The sequence below is a fragment of the Galleria mellonella genome, unplaced genomic scaffold, assembly GCF_026898425.1.
Source record: "Galleria mellonella isolate WM207_F2 unplaced genomic scaffold, CSIRO_AGI_GalMel_v1 utg158, whole genome shotgun sequence".
Classification (NCBI taxonomy): Eukaryota; Metazoa; Arthropoda; class Insecta; order Lepidoptera; family Pyralidae; genus Galleria; species Galleria mellonella.
In genome coordinates, this window is record NW_026442003.1 from 524361 (window position 1) to 537046 (window position 12686).

Sequence of the window (12686 nt, forward strand, 5' to 3'; positions counted from 1 at the left end):
GCTACATTATCCACGAGTAACATAGGCTAAATTTATTTTGGAAAAAAATAGGGTTTCATAAAATATTTGGGTTTTTCGGACACAAGGTGTAAAAAAATATTTACTTATTTTGCTACAGCTACATCATAGGATGTAGCTATCGATATATGTCATTGTATATAAAAAGGTTAGTTTTGAACACTCAGGCTATGGAAACATTAAAATTTATATATGTAGCACTAAAAATTTTGCTGAACTAATATTATACTATGTAATGAGGGTTGAGTGCTGTTGTCTGAGATACAGGTTTTATAACCTAGTTCAGACACAGATGTTTAAACTGATCCAAATGTACAAATGAATTCGTACCTACCTTTACTGTAATTTCCAGTGCTGAGTTTGTTACAATCATGGTTATGCAGCAAAGTTATATATATATATATATATATATATATATATATATATATATATATATATATATATATATATATATATATATGTTATGTACTGAAAATGTAGGTATGTTTATATACTATTTTATATGATTTTATGAATAGTAAATAAGTTTTATGTAGTAATTTATTTTGACTTATTTACAAGTCAAATAATTCATGATAATTAGCCTTTAACTGTCTACTGCTGATCATAAGCCTCTCCCTTGGGGGGTTTTGCCAGTAGTTGCCACGCTTAGCAGGCGGATTAGCAACTGCAGTTAGGCTTCAGATATTTTTTTTTTACAACGCAGGGGGCAAACGAGCACGCGGCTCACCTGATGGTAAGTGACTACCGCCGCCCATGATCACCCACAATACCAATGGCATTGCAGGTGTGCTGCCGGCATTTTAAAAAGGAATATGCTCTTTTCTTGAAGGTTATGTTGTCGTATCGGTTCAGAAATACTGCTGCTGGAAGTTGATTCCAAAAAATATTACTATTTATCCTTACCTTTGTTTATTGCTGTATAATTATTCTCATTTATTCTAGGCAAACTGTTTGTGTATAATCTGAAACAAAAAAAAAAAAACATTTTTTTATACAACTTAGAATGGCAAACAAGCTGACGGTCCACTTGATGGAAAGTGGTAACCGTCGCCTATAGACATGAGCAGTACCATGGACATAACATGATACCCCTCATAATTCCTGAGGACTCAGGTGTTATTCCTCTGTACCCTGTAAATTCACGTATTTAAATCATCATCAGGTTTAAGATTCTATATCCAGTTATGTTAATTTCCCTGTCCATTTTGGACAAACCTGTTCTGTTGGATGTTTGCTTCTAACTCAAGTAATATGATTTGCGTTGACTGAATGTTAATGACCTTTGATAATTTTTAGGGTTACCATAAAGGTATAAAGGAACCTTAGTGTGAGACCTCGTCAGTCCGTCTGTCACAGCGCTACTACTAGATAAGAATAGAAAATATTTATTGCCAGAAAAACACATAGTTACAACAGAAAATACAGAAATATTATATACTTATTAGCGGCCCGTCCCGGCTTCGCACGGGTGGACATATTTACAACATTTTAAAAAGTAGTTATTGTGACATAACGATAATAGTTGGACATATAGTATCGCGAAGTTTTTTATAGTTATTGATATTTTCTTCAATATTGTAGAACATACTTTTGTTCTATCACCAATAGTTTCCGCAGCGCACGCGACCAAAGATATTTTATAGCATTTTTTTACACCTTGAGTTACGTTACTAAAGTTTCAGTTACGATCCCTAATCTTTTCTAGGCACAAATATGTTACTCAGCCTATGTTACTCAGGGTGAATGTAGCTTTCTAATGGTGGAAGAATTTTTTAAATCGGCAAATTAGTTTTTGAGTTTATTCATTACAAACGTACATACACACAAAAATACAAATCTTTCCTCTTTATTATATATATGTATATATATAAGAAGTGTCTCGTATTAGGCAAAAGCAACTTGCTCAGCTGACGCTGCGAGTGTCCCAGTGCAGTGTGTATGTGTACAGCTGCACAGCGCTGGTTTCAGTCAGTCCCTCTCTTAACAAAATACAACGAAAATACAAAAGGGATACAACTGCTACTGCATATTACTAGAATTATAATATTATTATATATTATATTACATTATTATATATTCTTTATTGCACTAAAACATACAGTAACAACAATAAGTTAATAACAATGTTAGCAAAGGTGAACTTATCTATAAAAGAGATCTCTTCCAGTCAACCTAACGCAGTGGCATAGGAAGTAGTGAGTGGGCAGTAGTAGTGCAAGACAGGAATTTAAATAAATATTTACATAAATTATAAATAATTATATATATATATATATATATATATATATATATATATATATATATATATATATATATATATATATATACATTACATTTATGGCAATACAACATTTAACTAAATATAATCCAAATGTGATAGGCGATGAATGGGCGAGCGATGGGCAGCAGCGTTGCCCTTTAAACATCTATCAAAAAGAAACCTCCAAAAAGAAACTTTGTTATGCTGACTAGTTTTTTTTTTTTTGAACAAAATTATGGACCAAAATACGAAATTACAAATTACAGTATCAATAAGTGTCTATTCCTTATAGGAAATATATTAATCTATTAATATTTATCTAATAACTAATATAATATTTGAAAGCAGAAAGGGGCCTACGACTTCACCACACAGGGAATTTATTTTTATGCAACTTAGAATGGCAAACAAGCTGACGGCCCACTTGATGGAAAGTGGTAACCGTCGCCTATAGACATGAGCAGTACCATGGACATAACAGAGTATACTGTTTCGCCCATGATGCCCTCCATGCGTTGCCATTCCTGAGGACTCAGGTGTTATTCCTCTGTACCCTGTAAATTCACTGCATTATCCCACCCTTCAAACCGAAACACAGCTAATGTTACTTCTTGGAAACAAATGTATAATTGTTACATGTCTTTTTGTTTTCAATAAATATAATTATTACTAGCGACCCGCCCCGGCTTCGCATGGGTGCAATACTGATACTAAATAGCGCTGCCGGCCCATTAGAAACCTCTAAATTTATCAGTGTTTCTCTACAATATTATGCATGTATTATACATATAAACCTTCCTCTTGAATCACTCTATCTATTTAAAAAAAACGCATTAAAATCCATTGCATAATTTTAAAGATTTAAGCTTACATATGGACGGACAGACAGCGACAGCGACTTTGTTTCATACTATGTAGTGATTACGTACGGAACTCAACGTGCAAGTTTTACGTGCGAGCTCAACTCGCATGTGATCTGAGAGCCTACCATGAAGTATTTTCCGAAACTTCGGGGACGAACGAAACAGAAATTTGATGTTAAGATTACATAATAAATGCTATTTAAAATTATGAAAAATGTTAAAATATCGTTCCTTTGGACTATTAGATTAGGATTTATGATGAACAAAATGTTAAGCTTCATTTACTGTGTCGATTTTGATACGAACAAAAACACGAAATTGAGCCCGAAATTTCGGTATTTCATTTCATGGTAGACCACCAGTTTTATTTCCTATCCACATTTGTCAATTTGAAATAAACACTTCTGTGATAAATTGAACAAAATTTTATTTATTACCTTTTCATTAATTAATATTTAATTAGTAATTATAGTCTTTCGAGTTGTTAACACACGTTTTAACTAAATTATTGGGAATTAACGAGACGCGATTGTAGGTAAATAGTACCTAAATACCAGAGGGCCTACCATGAAATGTTTTCCGAAATTTCGGGGACGAACGAAACAATTTTTATGTTCAAATTACGTAATACATGCCGTGTAAAAATATTAAAAATGTTACAATATCGTTCCTTTGGACTTTTGTCGTAGGATTTATGATGAACCAAATGTTAAACTCCATTTACTAGGCCAATTTCGGTATTAACGAAAAACACGAAATATCGTCCTAAAAATTGGAATTTTATTTCCTCTTTTTTTTTGGATTTTATATTAAAATATAATAGATACATAGACTATAATAATAATTAGTAGCTACTACTCAGTCAACATTCTTTTACCCTCTACTGCCACCTACCGGGTCAATCATTGCGGTCAATTATCATGGTAAAACTGTCCTACCTTTCAAGTTGGAGCAAATATTACACTTAAAAAAACTCATTAAAATCGGATGTGATCGTGAACGAACATCGTGATACGGAATTCTTATATATTATAATAAAAAAAGAAAGAAATATTTTTATTCAAGTAAAATTAGATTTAAAAGCATTTTTCAATAGTCATTTTTTTTATCACCGCCCATTCGGAACGCAATTTCAGCCAAGAAAAACCGACAATAGAATATAACAGTAATAGAATTACTTACATAAAGTCCTTACCAATATTATGAATTTGAAAGTGAGATTGTTTGTTACCATATAACGCCTTAAAATTAGTACTGAATAAATCACAAGAATATACAAATACCCACAAAAGTAGTTCTTCAAAAGGGGGGTAAAGAGGTTTCTTCAGGGTCGGCAACGCGCGCGTAATACCTCTGATATTGGCAGGCGTTCATAGGCTACGGTAACCGCTTACAATCAGGTGGGCCGTATGCTTGTTTGCAACCTCAGTGGTATAAAAAAAAAACCCACGCTATCAGGTTATACTATTCATACCACAATTTTCAACATTTTTCACCGCATAATTATATTTACATTTACATTATTTGTATGTATTGATTATAGAAACTTACGAAGTGGACTGTTTATAATTAAAAAAAAAACAAATTCAACTGTCTTAACTATAAATGAACTGTAATTTTAATTCTATCCTATTTTGTGCTTTATATAAATAAATAAATTTCTGCTTTTTCGTAACATTGACTTGGAGAAATGACTGTATAGCATTACGACCGCCATTATACCAAACATTGTAATGTAAACTATGAATAAATACAAAAATAAGCAAACTAAATCAATGAATCGATTCAAAAGAAACTTATTTGCACATTTACTTACATAAATGTCGAATAACAAAAAGCACGTAGCAAAATTGTCACAGCCATTTTGTTCAATTTATAAGCGCGCCATTTAGTTTTTTTTTTTTATTTTTACAACGCAATCACCGCACACAGCTATGCACTAAACAGTTCACAATGGAGGTCTAATCATTCTGTTAAATTTTATATTGGATTGGAGTACTCGAGTCCTCGGTGGTTCATGTAACGGTATCTTTTAACAGATTAAATTAGATGATTTGTTACCGTAAAGCATCGTAATAGAGTTCAGTATTAAAACCAAACCAATCTCATATCAATGACATCAATGATTTGTACATTGATATAAAATTTGTTTAGTTTTTTTTTCTGTAGAATTAATTAGAATATATGTACATATCTATCACGCCCGTCCCCCCATTGGGGTAGGCAGTGACAATAGAACGCTAAATGCTCCGATTCAAACAGACCTCTTTCACTTCCTCCACATTCAACAACACTACAATACAACACTACAATACAACACTACGTACAATTTATTCATACATTTTTAATTTGACCTTTTTTCAGTACTTTGCCTATTTGGTCGATAAAAAATAACTACTAAATGAGACATCATTTAGTACATGGGCGATACATAGATACATATGTGTCACGCCTGTCTCCCCTGAGATAATTTTTTCTTAAATATATCCATAGAGGCAGAATGTACAAGGGAAATATAAGCTTCTATCATCTAAAATTACCTGCATTTTAGCAAAACAAATTCATTTCATTTCATTTCTAATGATAAATTAAACTAACGGGTAAAAGATTATATACTATCTAAAAGTGATAAAAAGAAAAGAAAGAGGTTTGTTTGAATCGAAGCATTTGGCGTTCCATTGTTTCTGCCTACCCTAATGGGAGACAGGCATGACAGATATGTATGTATGTATGTAAGTGATATTTTCAATGATTTAATTACTTCTAAATTCTACGCGTACGAAGCAGCAGGTAAAAATGTAGTTAATAATCACTGATAATAATAGTGAATAATACCATAGATAACATAATACTATACTTAATCTATACTAAATTAAAACTAAATTAGCATCTGGGCGCATCTGTAAATTATTGATGGCCATTTAACATATTATTAATTTTATTTTTTTAATTTGATAAAGGTACTTATAATTATTTTCCTTAATAATTTACGCTTTTAACTTTTTTAATTAAACAATATTGTCATACCTACTTGTACAACAATTACTCTATTGCTCTAAGGTTGTCTTGAAAAGATTGATCTCAGCAATTTTACCCAAGAGAGACTTTGTAAAAAAAGTCCTCTGTCCTATTCGTGTTTTTACCTTGATGCAGTTGTGTTTGCATGGCTGTGTTTCGGTTTGAAGGGTTGGATATGGCAGTGGATTTATACGGTACAGAGGTATAACACCTGAGTCCTCAGGAATGGCAACATTTTTTTTTGTAATGTGGTCAATAAAGAATAAATAAATAAATAAATAAATTTAAAGTGTTCCTGTGATAATTTTAACATTATTTATATTACCCTTTTTAATTAAATTCTTTACATATAAACTACCATCAAGCCCAAGGGCCTTTCTTTGAAGCAGTTATGACGCGGTGCCATAAAGGTCACTGCACACGGCTTTGTATCCCACACTACAGCAGTAACTGAACTGGACATAATTCGATTTGGATATAATCAGCTTATATAGCTATTTACAGATTGAAGAATAACTAAACTAATTCTGCATTAAACCATAATACATTCGGGTATAAATTAATAAATGTATGTTTGTTTTATTTAGGTACATTATTTTTTCCTGTACCTTTCCTGCACAAATTTACCCGCCAATTATTTTCGGGTTGCCCGAAACTACACTGGGTTGCCTGAAAGAGATAGATAGATACTCTTTATTGTTTACCTCCAAAAGATTACAATAGTAAACTTATTATAAATATAAACAATTACAAGAAATAATCATAATGAGAAAACAATGGGTGGCCTTATCGCTAAGAGCGATCTCTTGCAGGCAACCTTTGGATGGAGAGGAGTAATTATAAACAGTTTGATTGGAAGCACGATGAAATTCTATTATTTCTAAAATATAGAGATGTGATACATGTAATAATGTAAATATATATCACTACTTAATAACTTATATACAATGATATATATACATACATAATTCGTGTTTGATGAATGACCATGAAGCAGTTGTGTTTGTATGGCTGTGTTTCGGTTTGAAGGGTTGGACATGGCAGTGGATTTACAGGGTACAGAAGAAGAGCACCTGAGTCCTCAGGAATGGCAACGCATGGGGGATATCATGAGCGAAACAGTATACTCTGTTATGTCCATGGTACTGCTCATGTCTATAGGCGACGGTTACCACTTTCGATCAGGTGGGCTATCAGCTTGTATGCCATACTAAGTTGTATAACAAAAAAACAAACATATACATACAAACACCTACACAAATACATAAAAATATATAAATACTGTGTACATATGTACGTATACCTATATAAAGATCTCTTTTAAAGGCAAGCCCACCCTTGCTAACAAGTTGTTAAACTAACCGCTGTATCTATTGTTCAAGTATCTATTTCCATAATTAATAACGCAACTTTTAAAATATTTGTAGTTTAGTGTTATTTTATTCATTATATTTGTAACTTCATTTTCTCGCACTGTATAACTATGTTAAAGTAATATATCTAGATCGTATGACTGCCTATTTTTATTTTTAAAATAACACAATTAACATGGAAAGGTTTTACTGGAAGAAATCTCTTATTAGAGATAAGCTCGCCTTTGTACATTATGTTTATAATGAATTGTGATTAACATTATGTTTTTTTGTACAATAAAGAATAAAGAATGATCCCCGCGTGCGTCGTCTAAAACATCATACATTGGAATTACTTATCCACAACTCGCACACCTATACCAAATATTTTACTGTGCAAGCTGCTAAACTGGGAGGAAAGGGATTGTTAGTAATGCGGGCTACCAGCCCTATTGCTAGTTATATACCCTATCAGGTCGACCTCCACGCGGTTCCCCCTGGAAACCATCGTGCTGAATTCTAGGTGTATTTATCTCGATGGACTAATTGACCTGCCTTTTCATCCTCACCTATCATCGTTCACTGGTGTTTCGCCAGTGTACACCGTTAGCGTAGGTGGGTTACCATTCCGTTATCATCCATAAAAAAATTCGTAAATTTATCATGATGGTCAAATTTACTTCATCATCATCTATCTTCCCTCAGTTAGACTCCCTTAGTTTAAACCAATATCGCAGGCAAGTTTATCATTCCATTTTTGTATTTTATTTTTACTTTCCATTTTTTTTTGTACTATGGAAGTATATTAAGCACTAAGATAATTTGGCGGGAAAATGTATTGTTTATGACTACCAAAAACAATATTTATAGCACTTGTGTTTTCATGGCTTTGTTTCGGTTTGAAGGGTGGGATATGGCGTGAATTTACTGGGTACGGAGGAATAACATCTGAGTCCTCAGGAATGGCAACGCATGGGGGGTATCATGGGCGAAACAGTATACTCTGTTATGTTCATAGTACTGCTCATATCTATATGCGACGATTACCACTTTCCATCAGGTAGGCTTGATTGCCATTCTAAGTTGAATAAAAAATAAAAAAAAAATTATATATTTTTTTATTTGCAACGAAACGTAATAAATGAAACATAATAAGGTTGTATTCCATTAGTGTATTTCAAAATATTTATAAACACTATATTACAATTAGTTTATAGTCATAATTCAGTCGTTATTCACAAAAAGGCCATTTCTTATCTGAATATACGACGCCAATAGAGAAACCAGACCAATATGAAAAAAAAACTAGTTTTTTTTTTTTAAATATCAGATCAAATCACTAAAATTTTATATTGCAGATACTGAGAATTTTAAAACAAGCATACGGCCCGTCTTATGGTGAACGAACAATGTAGTCTATGGACGCCTGCAACACCAGCCCTAAAGAAACTTTAGTACTTTCTGAAGAACCTCATACCATAGTTGGTAGGAGAAACCTAGAGCTCATACCACAGCTTAAGTGTTCATGGGAAGAAGCTCCAATCTCCTCATCCCCCCACCCCCCCACGTCTTGGTTACCCAGACAAGTAGACACGAATGATCATTAGAATCGTTATCGCTAGCGAGTGCATTAGATAGAATGAGACGGCGGCGTGCGATATTTTGTTTCTCATGTCGATAAATGAGTCTATTTGTCTATGGAGGCAAAAATGTATAGACCCCGAGAACTGAGCTAATGTACATTATAAAGGAATAAAGTAAATCGAAAACATTAACTTAATTCATTTATACTTACAATTTTATTTTATTTACTAGCACAAATTGAATTCAGAATTTAACATTGGTACAAAGCAAACACTGTGGACCATTTATGTCATGGTAATCCTTAATCTATGACGTCATTTCGCTTGGCGTTGACGAAATATGTTACTGTCAAATACATGTAATATTTTGTATCTATTTCATTTATTCATATCTGTGCCTTGTACAATTTATTATAATTAAAAGTTTACTTTTTAGCTTTTAAATATTTACATAAGATATAGTAATGAATTTACAGCCAGGACCATAAACTAATCTGTAACTTTTTTATTTAGTGGTCGAATTGTATGTTATTTACCATAGACAAATTCAATTTTTTTTTTAAATAAGAGACATAACTTTAACTTAATAAAATGTATAAAAAAAAAAAAACTAAAATCATGTTTATTCCTAAAAACCTAGTACTTAATTTAAATATATTTTCTTAGTTTTACATTTTTTAATTTTTCTGACAATGTCGGGGCATAACATGAAACATCTTACTTTTTACTTTATGCTTAGATAAATTACTATTGAATATGTTAAATATGTTATTGTTATGATGTCTGATGATGATAATATTGCTACTTAATAAATAAATTTGTGTTTTAGTTACTGTAAAAATCTAATTTCTTCAGGTACATTCTAGATCTTTATTTTTTTAAATACAAAAGAAGTTTTCCTATTGTTTGTGTATATAAATCTAGCTATATTCCGCGGTCTCGCTGGTGGTCGTATAGTGATGTTGGATAGCCTCAAGAATTAAGTTATCAAAGACAAAAATAATTTATCAAATCCGACTGGTAGTTTTAGAGATTAGCACGTTCAGACAAACTCTTCTGCTTTATTATTATATTTCTTTAAATATCTAATTTTCATCAATTTGAAACTATTTTTTTTATTGATAGAATTCTCTGTTGGTTTATATAAATTGTAACATTGAATTCACAGCATTTCATAGACAATATTTTTTAATCTTTATGTTATTTATAAGCAAATAAACGGTCCTGATGAAAAGAAATGGGTAACCATTGTTTATAACCACAAACAATACCATGATCATACTAATGGTTAACTATCAATATCTCAAAACATTTATAAATTACTTGTACATATTTTTTCTAAGTTACTTATCTCCTTTTCTATGTTACATAGTGTAATATTTTTTTTAGATAAAAAATTGAGGACCAATGTTAAAACCAGTTCAGTTACTTTTTACTTCCATTACATTTGAAATAAATTACAAATTACAATATTTTTTGTGACTCGTGTAAAATTTTGTCCATGTCACTTGATTATTGGTAGTTTACCATCAAAACCGTCTATGGTGTCCTTCATACAATCAGTACAAATTATTTGAAATATTGCTTAATTCAATCAATTTTATATTATTGATTTTTTTTCTATGAAATTTGAAATGGCAAATACAGTCCATACAATCCTATTTTTGTTTTTACTTATTAATTAAATGTATTCTTATGATTCAAATGGGTGATTTACAGTAAATACAATTTGTGTACAATTCTAGTAAACATTTTTAATTTTGAGTCTTCACTGAAGTCCATGTCTCCAAAAAGTATTTTATAAAGTGATTGCTTCTGTATTTCGGGAACACAGACTTTAATGCAGGCTCAAAATAGATTGTAAAGTTAAAAGATATAACGGACACACTTTTTGAAAATTACTCATATATTGTGTTTTCTAACTTATCATACATTGCTTATATTTAATGCTTTTATAAAGCAATTATCATAAAAAAAAAATACATCAATTTCCAAAAAGATCTAGAACATTATCTGGTCTGCTTCATTGAGAGCTTGGCATCATATATTTAGGCTTGTAGGCTTCACATCTTCGAGAAACGTCTCTATACAGCATTGTCACACATTTATCATACTATTTGGTAGTCTGTAACAAAATAATTATTATAAAATTATGGCAAATCTTATATAATTTTATTTGAACAAGCTGAAGCTGAAGTAACATTTAACAACCTTCTAAAAACATTTTTTTTTTAATGGATGATAACAAAATGGTAGAACTGTCTGTGCTGTGAGCGAGGATGAAAGCAGGTCAATTAGCTGATCATTGTGAATTCACAGGGAATTAATCAAAACGGTTTCCAGAGACAACGTGAAAATCAACTTGATGGGGTATATAGTTAGCAATAGGACTGCTAGGGGGGAAAAGGATTGTTAGCAATGTAGTTTGAAAGCCCCATTGCTAGCAATATACTTTATTAGGTCGACCTCCACGTGGTTGACCCTGGAAACCATCTCGAACAATTCTTGTTGAATTCATCACGATGGGCTAACTGACCTGTTTCATCCTCACCTATCATCCTTCACTGGTGCCCCGCCGGTGTATACCGATAGCGCGGGTGGGGTTACCATTCCATTATCATCCATTTAAAAAAAAATAGGACTGCTAATCCCCATTGCTAACAATCCCCTCACCTAGGACTAAGATGTTAGGTCTTTATATCCAATATTTTAGTCTCATATTTCCCTCATCATGCCATGCAAGCACAGCTAAATGGCAGAAACATTTTCATTCATTCATTTATTTCATAATAATATACATTGTACTGAAAACATTCTTAATGCAGACTTTAAAAATATTCAATAATTATTAACATTGTTGTAGCTATTTATCATATATTGTTGATAAAGGTAACAAAAAGATATATATGTATAATCCTAACATACAGTTCACGGGGGGGGGGGGGGGGGGATTGTTAGTAATGGAGACTGAGAAACCCATTGGTAGCAATATACCCAACCAGGTCAACCTCCTTGCGGTTCTCCCTGGAAACTGTCATGGTTAATTCCTGATGAATTCATCATGATAGGCTAACTGGCCTGTTTTCATTCTCATCTATCACCTTTCACTGGTGCTCCGGCAGTGTATCCCGTTAGCGCAGACGGGGTTACCATACCATTTTCACATCCATATCCATATTTTATATCCATATACCAATCTATTCATATATCATTTTTTTATTAATGTATAATAATGGAAGCAATAAATAGAGTTGACCTGTTACTGTGCTTTGGACAGATATTCCTATGCAAATATTATGTACAAATTCTTCATTCTTTTAGTACATTCATCTTTACATTATTCTGTGATAATTTACTGATAAAAGTGCAATAAAAACTGATAGATAGAAATATAGCAAAATATAGACATTAAATGAGGAAAAAACTAAAATAAAAAATAATATTTTTTTACATCACTTGATTTTTTATATATTGATGATACATGGTAGACAAACTTGATAATTACCAGAGGGAGACTTTGTACAAAAGTCGATTGATTGGGTACTTCTGTCCCATTTGTGTTTCTACCGTGAAGTAGTTGTGTTTGCAT

The 12686-nt window shown here is 32.0% G+C and overlaps 1 protein-coding gene across 2 annotated transcripts in view; it reads right to left on the bottom strand.

Moving 5' to 3' along the window:
* Positions 1 to 12686, bottom strand: part of LOC113522121 (xaa-Pro aminopeptidase ApepP-like) — a 32568-nt gene that overhangs the window by 17411 nt on the left and 2471 nt on the right. Inside the window, exons 1-2 of one of the 2 annotated variants that reach the window (XM_052892482.1) lie at positions 4961 to 5088; positions 925 to 983 (exon numbers count right to left, since the gene is read on the bottom strand). In XM_052892482.1, the coding sequence (XP_052748442.1) occupies positions 925 to 983; positions 4961 to 5007 (106 nt within the window). In that variant the 5' untranslated portion in view covers positions 5008 to 5088. Of the gene's footprint in view, positions 1 to 924; positions 984 to 4960; positions 5089 to 12686 lie in introns of those variants that run through there. The other variant, XM_052892484.1, reaches the window with a different exon arrangement.